General features: G+C 38.0%; 1 protein-coding gene across 11 annotated transcripts in view; it reads right to left on the reverse strand.

Annotated features, from left to right (window-relative positions):
* LOC135209998 (signal transducer and activator of transcription B-like) overlaps positions 1 to 21446 on the reverse strand; it is a 161767-nt gene that overhangs the window by 123907 nt on the left and 16414 nt on the right. For 9 of the 11 annotated variants that reach the window (XM_064242745.1, XM_064242739.1, XM_064242751.1 and 6 more), the window contains exon 3: positions 14836 to 14916. The exons of the other annotated variants lie outside the window; for them this stretch is intronic. In XM_064242745.1, the coding sequence (XP_064098815.1) occupies positions 14836 to 14916 (81 nt within the window). The remainder of the gene's footprint in view (positions 1 to 14835; positions 14917 to 21446) is intronic. 11 annotated transcript variants of the gene reach the window in all.

Below are 21446 nucleotides of genomic sequence, written 5' to 3' on the forward strand. Positions count from 1 at the left end.
ATATCAGCAAGCAGTGAAGATACCGTTATGAGGTAAGACAACCTTGTTAAAGTAAGTAAAAATATGGTTAGCTTGAGACCACAGAGAGAGAGAGAGAGAGAGAGAGAGAGAGAGAGAGAGAGAGAGAGAGAGAGAGAGAGAGAGAATTTAATTTTTCAATAATGCTGGTATTCTGTAACTTGTTTTCTCAACCTTTGTTTTTTTATATTCAGAGCCACTTGTAAATCTCTCTCTCTCTCTCTCTCTCTCTCTCTCTCTCTCTCTCTCTCTCTCTCTCCTCTTCTTCTTCTTCTTCTTCTTCTTCTTCTTCTTCTTCTTCTTCTTCCTGCATTAATCCAACAATGTTTCATCGTTATATCTTTTTAAAATTGATTAAGTTTGCATTACGTCTTTCCCCTAAAATATTTTATATTGGTATTCATATCACAATGTTACCTCTATTTAATTTCCTTACATCTTATCGCTCCTTTTATTACATTTTCTTTATACACTCTTTCGTAAAATATTCCTTTTCTGTTCAATACTTCCGTCTCCAGTTCCTGAATTCAAGACTTCTCATTACGTTTTTTCCTCTATCAATTTTCTCTATTTATCTCAGTTTACTTTAACCATTCATCATGACTTTAAATATTATACAATATGAATATATATATATATATATATATATATATATATATATATATATATATATACATATATATATTTTATATACATATCATACATATATATATATATATATATATATATATATATATATATATATATATATATATATGTAATAGTGTGGCACAGTGTCGTTATTCCAAAGGACACTAACTTAATAATACTTAAGAAAAAAGGGCACGAAACGGATAATAAGGAGAAAAGAGAAAAGGGAAAATAAGATAATGATGTTTTTCTTAGCGAAAGGATTTGGTTACTCAAAACATTAGGCTTTTTAGCCATCAGACATCTGGTTTTCATCTCCCCCAAAAAGCCTCTGTCCGTACCAGCGATTAGTGACCAACAAGAGATTATGGTCGATGAGGGATATCGCCCAGGCATCTTCGAGAAAAATTGGAAACTACTCTCATTAGCGCCTATGGACTAATCGGCGTTCCTTTCGTGAACAGGTCAGAGAGAGCCGTCTGGCATACGTTAAAAAGGAATTCTATGACCCGTTGTTCAAACAAGGAGGGAGTGGCCGAACTCTTAAGTGCTCCAACCCTCCCAAATATAGGCCATCTAGTATCGACGAATCAAAAGCCATGAGTGTTGGTCATAGACAGCCCAAAAGGGGTATCAACGAATGACCTATGAGGTTACCAAGGGATTACGCCCCTAAGAAGCCAGGACATGAAGAAGGGGGAGGCGTATACAAATTCAAAGCCTACGAATTACTGTAGAAGACCTGACAGGAAGGCGGTCTCGTATGAAGTTAGTAGCCACTAAGACACAAAAGGTCTTTCAGAAAATGCCACACCCAGTTCAGAATCCAAAAATCCAAAGGCGGGGCTAAGGTGGGGAGATTTCAACTGAACAAAAAGGCGAGACAGAGAGAGAAGGCAGGAAAAGGGAGCAGAGAAAAAAGGGGGAACAGAAAAGAAGCCAAGAGAGAGAACAACTGGGGAGCCTGAGGGGAGAACTGCAGTGGCATGGCCGTGAAACAGAGAAAGACAGAAGAATCCCCAGAAGAAGAACAGGTGCAAAGGTGTGGTGTGCGAAGCAATCAAAGACAGTGAAAGTGACAATCAATACTCAGTAAAATTCCCTCGTGCCTATAGACTCGTAATTGCGACAAGTGCCAATTAAGTTTTATCAGTCCAAGAGCCCAGTAACTCAGAAGGTGGAAAAACCATTTGTAAGAATCCCTAACGAAGAATAAAACGTAATTTGTATGGATATATCAATTTAATTTCTCATCCAAAATTTGAACCCTTTTAACGAATCCCAGATTAAGAACATTGAGCAAGACAAGAAGAATTTATATAAGCCTAATTCTCCAAAGTATAGCCTCCAGTGTCGGCACACGTTACCTTAGATCTGTGCGATGAAAGTAAGTACCGTCACATATATATATATATCACCTGGACCAGAATCAGCGCAGTAACCAAACTCTCCCTCCCCCTATTGGATAATGACGCAATACATGAGTGCCACATACTCATCGAGACATTTACTTCCCGTAAGTGCCACCTCCCCCCCCCACCCCCCCCCCCCCCCCCCCCCCACCCCCCCCCCCCCCCCCCCCCCCCCCCCCCCCCCCCCCCCCCCCCCACCCCCCCCCCCCCCCCCCCCCCCCCCCCCCCCCCCCCACCCTTTCAGTGCCACATTCATTCCCCTCAGATAAGCTTCTCTTTGTAATGCTGACAAGACTCCCTGGGAGATTTCACATCCAACATTCATTAAAACTCTTTCGACACGGTTAGGATTCCTCGGTTATATCAGTGGGACCAGGTGATGCACGATTTACAAGATACCCGTGAGGTTTAAAGTGCTTCACTGTACGTCCTGAATTCTTGGTTTCCCCGTGGTTCGCGCCCATGAGCCGACAAATTTCTTATCAACTGAAAAAGTCCCCTACGGTTTAACATATGTGAAAATATATTACCGAGGGAGAGCGAATTAGATATTAAAGGACATTTGTTCTACTTAATGCATGTATATATGAATCACGGTGATGTGATTAAGACTATATAGATATTATATATATATATATATATATGTATAGTATATATATATATATATATATATATATATATATATATATATATGTATGTGTATATATTATATATATATATATATATATATATATACATACATATATATATAGGTAAAGCTTCACTGACGTTCCTGGGTTTGAAAGGATCCACGGGTTCGCGCCCTGGTCCAGGCAAGTCTATTATCGGAAGAAAAAATTCCCCTTCGGTTAAGCATATATGAAAATATATTAATTCCGAGGTAGAGCGAATTAGATATTAAAGGACATTGTAGCTCGATATATGTATATGAATCACGGAAATGTGAAATAGATATATATATATATATATATATATATATATATATATAATATATATATAATTATATATCGAGCTACAATGTCCTTTAATATCTAATTCGCTCTACCTCGGAATTAATATATTTTCATATATGCTTAAACCGAAGGGGAATTTTTTCTCGATAATAGACTTGCCTTAAGCATATATGAAAATATATTAATTCCGAGGTAGAGCGAATTAGATATTAAAGATGTAGCTCGATATATGTATATGAATCACGGAAATGTGATATGACTTATATATATATATATATATATATAGCCATTCTAGAGGCCTTATAAACAACTTCCCTAGAATATCGGAACATCTTACAAGACGCCATGAGGTCGTTAACGGTCATTCTCTCTCAGATGAAGAAAGCGTCACCTCCCCCGCCCCAACATCCCCCAAAAAGAAAAAGTCCGTTGGGCATGGGCGTCCCTTATAGGGGCACTCATTGGCCCAACCAATAGACCTAAGGACAGGTGCCAGACCCGCCAATCATGGCCTAGAAGCAATATATCGGGGGTTTTTCTGGGGGCGGGGGGTATTGAGGAGAGAGGAAACCAAGCCGTCTCCTTGAGGGTCAGGCAGTTAGCCGTCGGTCAAGAGAAGGGAAAGACGCACTTTCCCCTCGTCGCCCTTTGCCGGTTCCTCGCTCGGTCTCAATCCCGCCGGTACTATAGATATTAAGTTCATTCACTCGGGCCCTTGTGTAAATTTATTAGAATAATAATAAGACCGGTGTTTAAATTATCACTGAGCGTTTGATTTCTGCATGACCCACAGTAACTTAAGAAACCCACGCGACCCAGGTCGGGGTCATAATTTTGGTGTCAGGTGTGTGGGGTCCGCTGCGAAGCGCTAATTAACAGTAAATATAGCGATCTGTGGTCTTTCGAGGCGCGGATTCGGTGACAAAATTGTTCAGTGTCTTTATGATCGGAAAATACACGACGGAGCGGTCACATGAAACAACAACACAAAAGGGCCGACGTTGAAGTGATACGTTAAGCAAATTCGAGCTTGCCTTCACGTAACTAAATGTCAAAGTAACGAGCGGTAGATAGCGAAGAAAGTCGGCGTGCGATATGCAATACCGAGCGCGAGAAATCGTGAAAACGGGCAAATACACACACACGTGCTGTGCATAAAACGGCCAACAGATTAGAAAAACTGTATGCAGTGTATAAGCGAGGGAAAGACAGAAAGGACGAGTGTCGTATTACTGGAGAGAAGAATTTGCACTCCCCAAATCAAAACCAGCCAGACGCTGGTTACGATAGCAAGCGGAAAGAGGCGATCATCAGCACAGTGATCAGCAGTGCCTTCGCAGACCATCGGCGATGACAAAGAACGGAGCAAAGATGGCGGACAGCAATGAGCGCCCGCCAAAAGTCTTTCCCGCCAAAGGGAAAGAAGTGCCTGGAGTCAGCTGTGTGCGCCCAAGAGAACAGGAGAAACCCTGTGGTTCAGCGGGAGGGATACCAGTTCCCCCCCCGAAGAGTAGCAGAGTGAGACTGTCGGAGTAGGGGACTCCCCCTACAGGACAGTACTCCCCCCTCAAGAGCGGGAATGGGTCGGAAGGAGATGGGCACTTTCCTCCTTCCCCTAGCCCCTCTAGCCGTTGAGGAGACGGTATTCACCTTCAGGATGAAATGGGGGAGTGTGAGCTGTAAGCTTCGTCTGGTATAGACCAAGCTGTTAGAAGTAAGAAAAGCTGACAGCCGTCGGAAGGCGGCTGACGACAGCAAGGGAGTGTAGCAAGACACTCCTCCCCTCCCCTCAAGAGGAAGGGGACGGCGACGTGGAGAGAGGAAGGAGGGTCAGCTGGGATCCTTCCTTGGCACAAAGGGACACGAGGAGAGTAATTACTGACCAGCGTGAATAATTGTCAGTGAGGGTCTTTGTGAAGAATTTAAACAGTATGGGTATGAAAATGTGGGCAACCCGCAATGAAACAAGTTTCTTTGGTTTTGTTTTATTCACAGTAGTTTAAAGTTTTTTTTGTAAATATTATATTATCAAAAGGCTTTGTGATTAGTTTATTGTCTGTTCTGGTGTTATTAGAATAGTCCTTTTGATTCGAATTTTTAAGTTATTCAAGTATTTGTCTGAGAAATTTTGTTTTATCAGGAATAACGTAAACAATCAACTAGTGATATGTCGATTTCTTTTTTTTTAATCAGATTTGTGGTAAACTGAACCCTTTTGTGATTTATCTGTGATTGCAGTTTGAGTAATTTAATTACGAATTGTTCTTATTAGAGTCAATGAGTAGTAACCAATTCACTGATATTGCTTGCCATTAATGTTGTTGGATTGTTGATGTTTTTTTTATTTTTATTTTGTTCATTTTTTAATTGTTGGTTTTCAAGTCCTCCACCTTGAGGGTAGGAGACCACCCGCCCCCCAAACCCCCCCCCTAGAGCCTTCTCCTCAATAGCCAGTGGTTGTCTGAGAACACCACCAATAGTGTAATGTTAAATTTAGTAGTAGTTACCTGGGTGTTGACCTCTGAGATTCTCGTAGTTTAACCAGATTGTTATTCTTTTCAAGTACTAATGATACGAGTCCATTTAAGATCACTGGTCAATGCCCCGGGCTTAGGTAAAGAGAGAGAAAACAAAAAATAATAAAAAAAAAATAAAAAAAAATGGAAAATAAATGAATAAATGAGTAAACAAATAAAAAAATAAATAAAATGAAATAAAATAACGATAATTTTAGTTAAGTAATAATACAGAAGCTAATGCCATTACCAAGGATAATGCCTATCCATTGCCCTCGATCGGAGTGCTTTTACTTAAATTAAAGTAAAGGAGAGTAAGTTTTTCGCCACATTGGATCTCAAGGCTTGCCCTGATGATGAAAGTAAAGAGAAAACGGCCTTTATAGCAATCGGCTATATGAATATAATTTCCTTCCCTTCAGGTTGAATATCTTACAGCTCATTTTCACGAGTAATGATACGCGTTTTAGCCTCTATATTAGCATTGTGAGTTTTGTATATTTAGATATCATTGTAGTTGGTGCTACTGTAGAGGAGCATAAAGGTAACCTGATACAAGTTTTGGAAGCATTAAGACGTCATGGGATGAAAATAAAATTTAGACAAATGAAAGTTTTTCCGGGCCGAAGTAAGAAATTTTTGGGGCACCTAGTAACTTCTGAAGGCCTTTAAGCCTTGTTGCCAATAAAGTTGTAGCAATTAAAAGAATTTCCACGACCAAAAACATGCGAAAGATGTAGCCAGCTTCTACGGACTCGCGGGTTACTATCGGAAGTTCATTAGGAACTTTGGACGGATAGCGAAGAGACCGTTAGATGCATTAAGGAAGCAACCTGATTTCCAATGGGGTGGAGAAAGAGGAAGAAGCTTTTTCAGAAATTAAAAAGATGCCCTAAGGAGCGACAAACTCTTGGCGTAACCGAGGTTCGATCGTCCTTTTTTAGTGACCACATTCGCAAGTGATATTGCGATAGGAGTAATCTCCCAGATTGACGATGAAGGTAATGAAAGACCAGTTTGTTTTGCATCACGAGGATTAAAAGGGGCAGAGAATAATTATAGTACCTTCGATCGAGAGGCTTTGGCGTCTTATGGTTGCGGGAGAGACACCATTATTTTTTTGTGGGCGGGACATAAAATAGATTTTCACAGATCATCAACCATTAATGTACCAGCTGAAGAAGAGCGAGATTACAAATCGCCAAACTCGTAGATCGAGCGAATTTAGAGTTTGACATCATAAAGATTGAATATGTCCCAGGTAAGGTAATAGGATGGTTCGGATGCTCTCTCCCAGGAAAATCATAAGAGTAACAACTCGTGCTACAGGGCGCGGGGAGGAGCGACAAAAGAAACCTCGTGACGTTGGTGGCACAGGCACTGCAGGCATAGTGCCGGCAACGTCGCGACGGTACCGAACAATGACAGTCAATCAAACGTAAGCGCGACGCGCAGAAAACGGGAATCTCGCAAGCACTCTCGGTGAATGGGAGTGCCCGAGGCGGTAGATGGTTAAATGCAGGTGGAACGTCCTCCGTCCGGGGGGATTCCAGAATAAATGCCCGGAGAATGAAAGTGTGGTTGATTTTTGTGGTTGGAGTGTGCGAGAATTGCGTTGAAAGTCAGGGGTCTCCCGAGGCTTGGATTAGTCAGATTAAGGCTTGTGTGGATGGTGAGAGTAACGAGTTCCCGAATTTTGTGCATTTATCAAAAAACGTGTTTTCATTGTGAAAGACGTCATGTTAAGTAAATAGGAAAAGGGCCGCTAATATCCGAGCCCAAGTCGTTCTTCCTCGAGCCTTGGTAGAGACAGATATACACATAGATCATGTTAGCACTTAAGCTGGACATGTAGGCATAGAAAGATCTTTTAGAAGAGCCCGTGAACATTTCTTTTGGGGATGGCTTGCTTTGAGACATAACTAGATTTGTAAGTAACTATCGTGTGTTTAATACGATGGAAAAGCAACCTGTTAAGTATTTTTTTTTATGAAAAGAGCCATCCATTTTATTATGTAAATCCTTACGCCAAGGCATACTGCATAGAAAAGTCCCTTATTAGGGCACTCGAAGTGGTACTTGTTAAATTCTATCGTGAGCATTAAATGTGGTGAGACCACTCCCTGCGGCGCCAGGGTAATACAAGTATTATTGTGTTCGTGGGTGCGTATACACGCTCCCACCCATGGATAGGATGGTGGATAAAACCATGCCTGTTGGGATCACATCATGTGAAAGAAATTTAATCGAAATACTGGCTTATTCCACTTAATTGTACCAGAAGCACAAAGCGAGAAACACCTGTCGCACACAGTATACGTCAAGGCGTTTGGCGTACCACACCAACCAACCAGTATCCCGTACCCAAGGTTGGCCGGGTACCTGGGAGTCGAGCCAGTGGAAAAACACCAGGGCGCAAGTGGGCGCCCGGCCGAGAGCACAAGACCGAGCTCCCGAGCCTATGTCATAAGTAAATGCTATTGCAAAGTAAATGAAAGGGGTCAGTGAACAGAGACTGTAAATGCCAAACCCACGTCGTTGCCTAGGATCCAGAATCATACCAGTGTTATTTTTTTTTTTAAATCTTATTTCTTGATATCTCGATCAGATTGTAATGTGTCACGAATTTATGTTGTTTGATATAACTTGTCCCAAATTATTTTCATAATAAATGTTATTACCTGTGGATCATATTCTTGTGTGTAATTTTGTTTTGTTGTGCTTGTGTTGCTTATGTACGGTTTTTTTTTATTATTTTGATTTATTGTTTTTTTTTATGTGTTAAATTTGTCGCAACACCGATTCCATCCTATTTTATCTTTCATAAATTACACTAATGCTTGTAAAGTTTTTTTTATTTTTCACAGATGATGAAATTTTTTGTTTGTTTGTGCCTGGATTTCCAAATTTATTTCTATGGTTCTTAGTTATTTTTTTATTTTTTTATGTGATAGTAGTAAATGCACATTGATGTTCCAGGAAGATTTTTTTTATTTTCGTAAAATTCCATTGCATTATTTTTTGTTCTGTGTATGTTTAAATTATGTTTTTGTTATTTTGAAGAAATTTAATAGATTAACGTTGAACAATGTCATTAAAAATGGATGCCATGTGTCGTGATTGCCAAGGGCAGTGGCTGAATGTGTAAAATTTTCTGTCTTTTTGTTTTCACCATTTTGTTTTGATTATGAACCTGAACTTATTGAATGATTTCTTTTTTTTTTGGTTTTCCTTTTTTTGATCTGTTCCAGGCAAGAGTGATTGTTATTAGTTAATTTTTTTTTTTAAAAGATCTTATGATGTTGTAAGACGTGTTCAAATTTACTTGTAACCTTTAGTTTGTACACAGCGTCAAATGGCCCCCTTTAAGATAGTTAATTATTTGAATTTAGATAAATCAGTACCTTGAGAAAAGAGACTCGAGATGGGACAAGCAGAGACTATAGCTTTGCGAGGACGCAAAGGAGTTTGGGGAGGGAGTGATAAGCCATTCTAGAGGGCTTATAAACAACTTCCCTAGAAATATCGGAACATCTTACAAGACGCCATGAGGTCGTTAACGGTTTCATTCTCTCTTCAGATGAAGAAAGCGTCACCTCCCCCAACATCCCCCAAAAAGTCCGTTGGGCATGGGCGTCCCTTATAGGGGCACTCATTGGCCAATAGACCTAAGGACAGGTGCCAGACCCAATCATGGCCTAGAAGCAATATATCGGGGGTTTCTGGGGGTGGGGGGTATTGAGGAGAGAGGAAACCAAGCCGTCTCCTTGAGGGTCAGGCAGTTAGCCGTCGGTCAAGAGAAGGGAAAGACGCACTTTCCCCTCGTCGCCTTTGCCCGGTTCCTCGCTCGGTCTCAATCCCGCCGGTACTTATAGATATTTTTTTTTTTTTTAAGTTCATTTCACTCGGGCCCTTGTGTAAATTTATTAGAATATAAGACCGGTGTTAAATTAATCACTGAGCGTTTGATTTCTGCATGACCCACAGTAACTTAAGAAACCCACGCGACCCAGGTCGGGGTCATATATATATATATATATATATATATATATATATATATATATATATATATATACATATATATATATATATACTATATATATATATATATATATATATATATATATATATACCTCAATCATTTACTTACTTATCTATTTCTTCAATACGTTCCAACTGACATCGCATCTTTCTCTCCCTCACCGAAACATCTGGTGCATATTACCGAAAGGGCAGAGAGAGAGAGAGAGAGAGAATTATCTAAGTGAAATGCGAAGAAGGCATACATAAACAACAATAAAACGATGCACAAAAGAAACAAAAAACGAGAGAGAGAGAGAGAGAATGATCTAAATGAAATGCGAAAGAAGGCATTACATAAACAACGACAAAACGATGCACAAAAGAAACAAAAGACACGAGAGAGAGAGAGAGAGAGAGGAGAGAGAGAGAGAGAGAGAGAGAGAGAGAGAGAGAGAGAGAGAGAGAGGCGTGATCCTTCCTATCTCGGACCGGATTAAGTAACGCGTCTTGTAGGTAACACCATGTGCTATGCGCCATTAAGCTTAGAAACGGCCATAAGGGGAGAAAGACCGAAACACTCCCTCAAAGGGATCGCATCGCATACGCAGACATACATACACATATGTATGTATGTATGTATGTGTGTATATATATATATATATATATATATATATATATATATATATATATATATATATTAATATCAACAATCACGAGTGGAACAGAAATATATTTTTTGACTCACATCGGGATCGAATCCAGGTCTTTAACGGTAATACTCTTGACCTTCCAATTGGAAGACCGGGGTTCGATCCGGACGTGAGTCAGAAATGTGTGTGTGTGTGTGTGTGTGTATATATATATATATATATATATATATATATATATATATATATAATATAATATAATATAAATATAATAATATATATTATATATATGTCTATTACATACATATATACATATATATGTGTGTGTGTATAAATATACATACACACACACATAATAGAATGAGAGAACACCTAACCACTAATCAGATCGTAAGCACAATATTCACTCCGCGTTGACTCACGCTGATAAATCACACCATGGGCGTCAACGCGCCTGCGCACTGACTCACTAATTATACCCCATTCGTAGATCCAGCCCAGAAGGGATCGCAAGACGGGAGGATGCATTTCGAACCGTTTGTTGTGTTTGTTGGAAACAGACACACAAACACACAAACGATTCGAGATGCATCCTGTATTCTTTGTTTGTTGGAAGGGGGGATCTCTCCCACAAGCAAATTGCACGAGCATCTGACACCTATAAGCGGACATTATTTAGAGGGCGGGGTTTCAGATTCTCACCCACTTTTACATCCAGGTTTTGAGTTTTTCTGTCTAAGGAGGAGATGAACAAAGATATTTTCTCTTCCTTTATTTATTCATTTATCACGATTTTCTATCATTTCCCTGTCTCTTCGCAAGTGGATATTTGAGTTGATATTCATTAGGAGACCTTTTTGGGTTTGTAGTCTGTTGAAAGTTCATTGAAAGAGATAAAGAAAGGAAGGAGGAAAGATAGAGAAAGAGATAAAGAGAGGAAGACAGGACGGAAGAAAGAAAGAAAGTAGATAAGGAAGGTCAGCGCAAAGGAAGTATATTGACCATGTTGGTAATGATCCATCTTTTGACACTTTGACAACAGTTTTAAAATATTTTTCCGCCTTTTAAACAAAAAATAATCTCTTAATGAGTTTCCGAGTTTCCCATTATTTTCATTTGCTTCATTTTAAAAAATGACATCTCGTGTTGTTAATGCTACATCTCGTGACACCTCTACTATACAACAGTTTAAAGTGTTTTTCCTTTTCTTAAAACAAAAAAATAATCTCTTAATAAATTTCCCATTTTATTCATCTCATTTTTTTTATCAAACATCCCATTTAGTGATAAATAAATCCTATAGACAATCATTTATTTAAAAAAAAGTTCTTTTGTTGGTAATGCTATATCTTGTGACACGACAACAGTTCAATTTTTTCCCCCTTTTCCTAAAACATAAAATAACCTATTGATAAATTTCCCAATTCAATCTCTTACCTTTTGTTATTAAAAAACAAACACATCTGTCAGTGTTAAATAAATTCTATAGACAAGCCTAAACAAAACTTGTAACTCTCCATTAACACAATCTTGCAAATAAGACGAAAACTCTAAGAAAAAAAAATTCCAACAAAAAACTATTCGGGCACTGTGGCATCTCCTAGTGCCATTAGCGGTGCCAAGACATCAAGAGACGCTGAAAGAGATCGCCAGTGGGGTACAGCCCTAGATTACCCACAATCCCTGGCAAGGGTATTTGCAGTCACGTGGTGGGTTCCCCATTGTGCAATACGTCTCTCGATTAATAATATTTAGACTCGCGGAATGTTAGGCTTAAACAGACCTTCACCAATAAGTATTTGCATTGCTAATATTTTGATTCGAGGAACAATAAGTTTAAGAAGACCACCAATAATATTTTCATTACTAATATTTTGATTCGTGGTATGCTAAGTTTAAATGGACACTCACCAATATGCATTTGTATTACTAATATTCAGATTCATGGATGATAAGTTTAAATGGACATCCACCAATAAGTATTTTCATTACTAATATTTCGATTCTAGGAATGCTAAGTTTCAAAAGATGTCCACCAATAATACTTTCATTACTAATATTTTGATTCGTGGAATAATAAGTTTAAGAAGACCTTCGCCAATAAGTCTCTTCTTTACTAATATTTAGATTCTTGAAATACCAAGTTTAAATGGTCTTTACTAAGTTTGGTTTTGTGCAACAATCTTCAGATGCATCTCATGTCTGATAGAAAATTACGAAACTCAGTCAGCCATGAAGCCTGAATCAACATTATTTCTTTAGCTCTCAAGTATTTGGGAAGGCTGGATTCAGCATTCTCTAAACCACTTTGAACGAAGGTTGGATTCAGCATTCTCTAAACCACTTTGAACGAAGGTTGGATTCAGCATTCTCTAAACCCATTTGAACGAAGGTTGGATTCAGCATTCTCTCAACCACTTTGAACGAAGGTTAATTCAGCATTCTCTAAACCCATTTGAAGGAAGGTTGGATTCAGCGTTCTCTAAACCACTTTGAACGAAACTTCCCTCTTATAAGATTAAAATATTTACTGTGCCACCCATTTTCCCATCATATTTTCTACTGGTTCATTTCCGATCTCAAAAGTCGTGCGGCATCAAACTGCCGAATATGCAGTTGAATGTTTTGGTTGTCTAACCAATACTTTACAGCATACAAATCGTTAAACAGATACTGGGAGGAATCCCAAGCTACAATCCTTAAATTTCTATTCCAACCGTAATTCAAGCGTCCAGCAGTACTATCAATTTCCGAGCTAAGAGGATGGATAGATGTATGATGTTTAGGGCCAAAGCCCAGGCACTGGGGCCAAGAAGGCCATTCAACGCCGTACTGAAGGTTAAATAAATTGAATTATGGTAAATGAATGAATGACTTAGTGAAAGAAATGATTAATAAAATTAGATGTGACCAATAAATAAAATTAAAATAAGAAGTTTAATGAATGGCGTAATATATATTAAAAATAGTTTAGTCTTTAAAAATCTCCATAATATATATATAAAGAATTAACTAAATGTTATTAAAAATGTGTATACACTTTAAAAAGGGGGTATGAGTGCAGAAAATATCTGCTTCATCTCCCAAGACATTCGAGAGGGATTTACCCTGGAAATATCTTTCCCTTGGGTTAAAATATCTGGGGCAAACCGTCTGAATGCGCCCCACTGTTAGTATCTCGTCACAGTAAGCACACACTGGTGGGCTGCTTCCTTCTAAAATAAACTGATGGGTTAAATAAGAGTGTGCCCAATCCTTAATCTCGTTAAAATACCCTCTGTTCGTCTGTCAACCCGAGCTAGGAGGGCTTAGTTGCTTATGGGTGTTAGAGAGTGCACAACAAGACCCTTGAGACTGTCATTGTAACTCATTCACTCTCATGTATGAGTACAAAATACAGAAATGAAATTCTGTCCAAGAAATCGTATTGGAATTGAAATAGAGAATTTAGGGCAGTGTCCAGGCCTAGGACCTATGAGGACATTCAGCTCTGAAAGGGATATCGACTTTTCCCCCAAAAGACCAAGTCGCAATATTCCCCAAAATCCTAAATCAAATACTTGATACACGAGATGGCCCATCAACGGCAAGTCGAGCGCCTGAGCTAAAGATACACCAAAATTTTAAAATAAGACAATATCTATCTATACTAAAAGGTGACTAGAAACGTAAAAGGGAATAATGCCAAGAAGGTAAAGTTACTGCTTACTGAGAAGAGAGAGAGAGAGAGAGAGAGAGAGAGAGAGAGAGAGAGAGAGAGAGAGAGAGCTAAGTTATATGCAGTAGTCCATCGCAATGCTTTTGGAACCAGTTTTTCTTTCGCTATCGTTTGGCCGAGTCAGTAAATTCAGCTAAAAATGAATGAATAAATAAATAAATAAAATAAATAAATAAAAAGAAATAACTAAATAATGCACGAAAATAAAATGCACAAAGGTTAAATAACTTGGCGGGAAGGACACGAACTGCAATCACAACCTCTTGAAAACCAAAATCACGAAAATATTGACGTAAACAAGAAATGCAAATAAATGTGCTCAAAGCAGAAGTTGCAAGACAGGTAAATATTATTCATAAAAAATAGCGAATGAGGAAACATTCATGAATTCCACGACAAAATAATGGTCAATTAAATTAATAAAATTAACAGATTCACAAAACACTACATCACTGAAAAAAAATAAACAGGTCTAACTGCTGACATCAAACAAAAAAAATTAAAGTAACAAAAATAACCGAAATGAAACATGGGTAAATTACGAAAAAAACCTAAAAAAACATGGAAACATCAACAGCTAATAAAGAAAAAACGAGGATATTACTACGGATACAAAAAATTAAATAAAGCATAGAAAAATGTGATAAAAAACCTAATTCAAACAAAAACATGGGAATAATACCAATTTCTCAATTAGTCTTGAATATCAAAATAGGATATTACTGCACTGACAGGAAGTCTAACTCCTGAAAAACACACACACACACACACAAATGAATAAATAAATAAAGCAACAAAAAATTAAAACGTAAAATATACAACGGGAAAAATATGAAAAAACCTAAACCTAAAAAACAAAGCAAAACATGGAAACACTAACGATTAAATGACCATGAAAAAAAAAAAAAAGGACATTACCGCAGTGACAAGGAATCCGTCCGCAGAGGGACTCCTCCAGAAGGGTGGTGGCTGGTGGAGGTCGCGGTTGCCCCGTCCGGCCTTCTCCGAGGGCGGTTGTGGTTGTGGCAGCAGCAGCAGCAGCAGGTCAAAAGCAGGTCAAACGGGGTCAGTCAGAGTCCAGGCAACAACAGGGAGGAGTGCGGGAGGTGTGGTTGGAAGCAGGTCACACGACAGACAGGGAACAGCGAAAGAAAAAAAAAAGTTAAAAATAAATAAAAGTAAATCAATGATCATGAGTTCATTCACTTATGCTAAAATGCCATTGTTGAATACCCGTTAAAATTAACAAGAACAATTTAACCAAACTTAAGGTAGTGTTCCGATGAATTCAAACACTTTAGCATATGTACTGAAAATAAATTCAATTTAACAAAACTTAAGGTACTGTTCCGATGAATTCAAAAACTTTAGCATAAGTATTGAAAATAAATTCAGATTCCATACGATCCACAGATTTTAGCATAAGTATCAAAATAAATTCAGTAAGAATCAACATTAAAAGCGTGATAACAATAATATAAAGCCACAACGGTCATGTTAATTCACTTATGCTAAAAATGCCACTTTTGAAGGGCCGTTAAAATTGACATGGATCATTAGACCAAAATAAATTCAGTGTGCAGTAGAATTCACAGATTTTAGCATAAGTATTAACATCAACTGAGAACCTTTTCTCAAAACAAACTGCGCAGGTTCATCAAACCAAATCTTGCACAACACAATCTCTTCCGTTTCCAAAGAGAGAGAGAGAGAGAGAGAGAGAGAGAGAGAGAGAGAGAGAGAGAGAGAGAGAGAGAGAGATGCTTTAATAACCGAAATTCGATAAGAAATTAATAAAGAGCATGGTTCTCCTGAGAGAGAGAGAGAGAGAGAGAGAGAGAGAGAGAGAGAGAGAGAGAGAGAGAGAGAGAGGCTTTAATAACCGAAATTCGATAAGAAATTAATAAACAGCATGGTTTTCCAGAGAGAGAGAGAGAGAGAGAGAATTTTCAGCAAAGAGAAACCAGATATTCAAAAAAGCAAATCACAAAGTAAACAATATTGCAAAAACACTCAAAAAAAAATTGAAGCAATGAAAAAAATATACCAAGCAAAATGCACCCAATACCAGTAAAATGAAAACCAGCCACTTAAAAGACTTTTTAAAAAGGATACAAACCTATCTTGCAACCTCTCTCGATAACACAATAAAAATAAATTCTATTCTTTTAAATCAAACGTACTTTATACCGTCAGTAGTTTCCGTAAATTCTTTAACTCTGAATGAAATTGGCCTGAAATATATATAAAAACTTCCAGCATTGTAATACAAGCTTCTTTTCAGCATTGTAAAACTCATTTCAATACTTACACGCTAAGTATTATTAAACAAAATATTTGGGGTACACCAGCTAACCAAAAGTCATAATCAAGCAACGGAACAAACAAACCTTGGAGGGAGGTCAATGGCACCAACGAGAATTAGGCCTATTCACAGTATCCACGGTAAACCTTAACAAACTGTAAGTTACAGATACAGTCCACCAAAGCTGCCGCCTCTGCGGTCAACAAAGAGGAAGAGATGTTTTTGGAACACGTTCTATGTGTAGGTGTCAGTCGCTCCGTTAATTGAAAAAAAAAAAAAAAAAAAAAAAAAAAAAGAACACATGTACCTCACTGGTGGACAACGTTCAAACCTAAAGCGAATTTGCATATCAGGGAGATTGGGCATAGATTGGGCATTCCTTTCTTATCTTCTGATTTTGCCCATCAAGATTTTGCCTATCAAGGAGATCGGGTATAGATTGGGCATTCCTTCCTCATCTCCTGATTAATGGCTACCACCCTCGGGAGCATATCTATGTGAATTTTTTTTTTATTAAGAGACAAAATGAAAATGATTACCTGCCACCACTATACTCTATTTTTTTTCATCTGTCCATCCGCCTGTGGTGTTTTTGTATGGTAACACTGCGTCCCGGGCTTTAGATAGTTACATTCAGTTTACATTCAACGATTATAATGATATCCTATTTCGAATATTAACGGTGTAATTCGCATACAGTAAATTATTAAAACACTTTTCAGTTGCAATGTACACCCAGATTTCCTTTTATTTACCTAAAACTTACACATAGCGTAACTATCTAAAGCCCAGGACGCAGTGTTACCATACAAAAACACCACAGGCGGATGGACAGATGGAAAAAAAACAGTCTTCTCTAACTGTGGAACAGTCTACCAGAACTTCGGAAGTTCAAGCAAGATGCAATGCATTACTGCCCTTATACTATTCTCCCTTCACCTCCTCTAACTTCTTCCTAATGAAGACCATAATATTCTTTGGAAGCTTGAATTTCAAGTCACTGGCCCCTGTGGTGGGCTTGTTTCTTATGAATAGGGCTCATCGCCGAATAATAATAATAATAATAATAATAATAATAATAATAATAATAATAACAATAATAATAATAATAAGCTCCAGGACTCATGCAGAAGAGTGTGATCCTAGAAACGGCGCACATAGTAAGAAAAGTGATGGACTCCTAAGGAGGCAGGATGCAACCCGGAACCCCTCATACTGTAAATACCACCCAGTCGAATTGGAGGACTGTGATAGAGCAAAAATAAAAAAAATAAAAAAATAATAATAATAATTAATACTAATAATGGGAAAATGGATAAGTATCAAGACCTGAAAATAGAAATAAGAAGGATATGGGATATGCCAGTGGAAATTGTACCCATAATCATAAAAACAATAGGCACGATCCCAAGACCCCTGAAAAGTAATCTGGAAAAACTAGAAGCTGAAGTAGCTCCAGGGCTCATGCAGAAGAGTGTGATCTAAGAAACGGCGCACATAATAAGAAAAATGATGGACTCCCAAGGAGGCAGGATGCAACCCGGAACCCAACACAATAAATACCACACAGTCGAATTGGAGGACTGTGATAGAAAATAATAATCTTCTTCTTCTTCCCAGCTTTAATAATAATTTTATATTCTCGCACTTCGTTCTGGGCATCTCAGGGTATACGTACCAAAGCTTTAGAGATTCACAAATGATTATAACAAGTGTTGATGATTTCAAATCGAGAACAATAAACTCAACAAGTATAAACGATTAGCTTGCGTTTGGAAAACTTTTAACAAAACGAATAGCCGTAATCATGAGCAGCTTCTATAAAAACAAAACCAGGCAAACATGACAATTAATAAGCGCTTCAATATAAAAAAATATATATCAAGAAGCCCACACACACACGCACACACAAAGACACATACATAGCTTTAGCAAACCAACCTTTTACAAACATTTTTTTCAAGTATTATTGGTACAGATATCAATAATTCCCAAATTCTAAATTGCCATAACATACTATAAATTTATAAGCAAATTAAAATCTTAAAACGCACCTACAATGTGATATTTGGATTAAAAAATGTAACACTCTAAAGAAACTGAAACCATTCATATGAATATGTATAAAGGTCCTTGTAAACATTGATAGTCTAATTCCTATTGTTTACCTTAGCACAAAAAATCTTTCTTGCGTATGCATGTACTACAGAGAGAGAGAGAGAGAGAGAGAGAGAGTATAGCATCTCTCGTATGTACGCTTATATTATACAACTTCAGAGAGAGAGAGAGAGAGAGAGAGAGAGAGAGGAGAAGAGAGAGAGAGAGAGAGAGAGAGAGAGAGAGAGGGGGGGGGGACAGGGGGGAAGCAAACTTCATGAACATAGAGAGGCTTACACGAGAAAGTATAGCATCTCTCGTATGCATGCTTATATTATACAACTTCAGAAAGAGAGAGAGCAACTTGACAAAGAGGCATACACGAGCGAGAAAGTCTAGCCTCATCAAGGTATCAAAGTGTGCTTGAACGGCATCGCAAGAGTTGGCACAGACGTCAGTAAATGGCACCGGCAGTGCCAAGTGCAATTTATTAATGGAACGAGAAATCTGGCTTGAGAGGAAGTTCAGCCCAGTTCAGAAAGTGTCAAACCCAACAGAACTGTCTGTGAGTAGGTGATGAATTTGACACGTAAGAAATAGTCATGCATTCAAGATCAGATATATTACCCTCGCACCAAAACACAATTCCTTTAAACTAAAATATAACTCATTTAAACTGGAATATATTTCCTTTAAACTAAAATATGCTTCCTTTCAACTAAAATATAATTCCTTTAAACTAAAGCATGTTTCCTTTAAACTAAATTGTATTTCCTTTAAAATCAAATATATTTCCTTTAAACTTACATATAATTTCTCTAAACTCAGTTATGTTTCAACTATAATATATTCACTCTAAACTAAACTATATTTTCCTTTAAACTAAATTATATTCACTTCACACTAAAATACGCTCCCTTAAACTAAAATACATTTCCTTTAAACTAAAATAAATTTCCTTTAAACTCAGATACATACTATTTAAACTAAAATATATTCCTTTACACTAAAATACATTTCCTTTAAACTAAGATATATTTCCTTTAAACGAAAATATATTTCTTTCTCTATGCAGTGGGCCATTGTTTTTTTCCTTCTGAGATGAGGCCGATGGGATTGGCATCTCAATGACCTGTAGTCCAGGGCTCATGGAAACAAACCAAGGGAAAAAAACTCAGGGAAAATCTAGGCCTCCACAGAAAAAAGGAAGAGCCTTCTAATTCTGCTTCACGAAGCCAAGGCAAAACAGAGCCTACAGAAAAACACAACGAAATAAAACTCCACTGACTATATAACTGAACCCGCCTTCATGTAGTATATACGTAGCTTCTGACATCAAAGTTACGACTCTATATATAAAAAACATAGATAACTAAGTTGAAGGCAACACTAAAATAAATTTGATCATGTAATAAAACAACAAGATTACGAAGAAAGCAAGAAATGGGTCAAATTATTCACCGTTTACACATTTTGAGCTTTTAGTTCAATTAGGGAGACGGCAGCTATAAAAGGCTTATTATCCAGAACCACATTTTCAAATGCACCATATTTCAGTGAATAATTTTTCAGTAATACAAGAAAATCATCAAATCAATCAACTGTTGCCTACCAACATTCAAGAAAAATGTCAAGTGGTTAATTTTCCCAGTTGATTTTGGGAGGAACAAGTTGAGAGAAGGGAAAGCTACAACGCATAATAAATGGAAACATTCAAGGGTCTGTTACACAACGCTTTTGGCGAACAACCGGCCATCTACATTCCAGCAGCAACAACTAAAACAACAATTTGCATCCACCATGAGATCCCAATTTCTAACCACAATCATGGCCGCAAGTTAGTCATCTCTGATTGCCCTGAAATGGACATTCAACCTTGCTGTATTATTAACAAAATGGTGGTCTGTCAGCCATCTTGAATTTCCATCAAAACGGCTGCCAGTTAAAAACAGCACAGATTTTTACTTATCCTCGGAATGAATTAGTGCAATGTACAAAAAAGCAAAGAAATGTTGCTGAGCTTACCAAAATTATGCTACTGAATTACGTTTTCCGATAGACACATCAATAACTAACATCTTTTTTCATTAAAAAAAAAAATTGTGTATCAGTCCAGAATTGCATTCAATTTGGTCTCTAACCTTCATCATACTACCCCGACTATTTCCCAACCGAATCTTTAACGCTGCAACCCACAAAGGAATTCAAGTATTTGTTGCTACGCAGCTAACTCTGGGATCACCAGGCAAGCAAACTCCGACTAGCGACTTAGCGACATGGGAGGCGCATCTGAGTACTTTAGCAAACTCAGCATTTTTGCAACAATCAGGCAATCAAAAGAGACCGAAAACTATTGCTAAACAGTAGCGGTTTTTGCTGTTTATATCACGAGAGTACACTTAGTACCTCGTTGGACGACAGGTTTTCGCGCTCGGCTACCAATCCGGTGGTCCGAAGTTCTATTCTCGGCTCGGCCAACGCGGTATCAGAGGAATTTATTTCTGGTGACAGAAATTAATTTCTCGATATAATGTGGTTCGAATCCCACAATAAGCTGTAGGTCCCGTTGCTAGGTGACTAATTAGTTCCTAGCCTCGTATATATATCTAATCCTCCTGGCCAGCCCTAGGAGAGCTGTTAATCAGTTCAGTGGTCTGGTAAAACTAAACCAAAAGGAAAACTCAGCACTTCAGCACCAATCAAGCAATTACAAAGGACTCAAACCCGACCCTTCAAAGTATTGCTTAAACGTTTTCTCAAGTGTACTTGGACACAAAAGTCTCTAAACCCGACGCAGAAATGGTGCTGCCGCGCTGTGAGGAAAATGTAACTAAGCAATGGCATCATCTGTCAGTAGTGAATTCATTCCCTGTGACACACTATATTAAACTTGCAGATACTGCATAAACAAAATATGCAGGAACACATATAAGCAATGGAAGTGCTGTATTTTATTAAGGACTGAACAAGAATATATAAACTATAATTTAGAAATGTCTACGGAACCAGCCCCGTTAAATTAACCGCACTGTTAGAATCACGTAGTGAGAAAAAACTTGAGGCCAAGAAAACGTGCAAAACTGCTCTGAAGACAGCCACCCGTTATAACCGCAACCCTGGAGGCAAA

This window comes from Macrobrachium nipponense, chromosome 39, assembly GCF_015104395.2.
Source record: "Macrobrachium nipponense isolate FS-2020 chromosome 39, ASM1510439v2, whole genome shotgun sequence".
Taxonomy (NCBI): Eukaryota; Metazoa; Arthropoda; class Malacostraca; order Decapoda; family Palaemonidae; genus Macrobrachium; species Macrobrachium nipponense.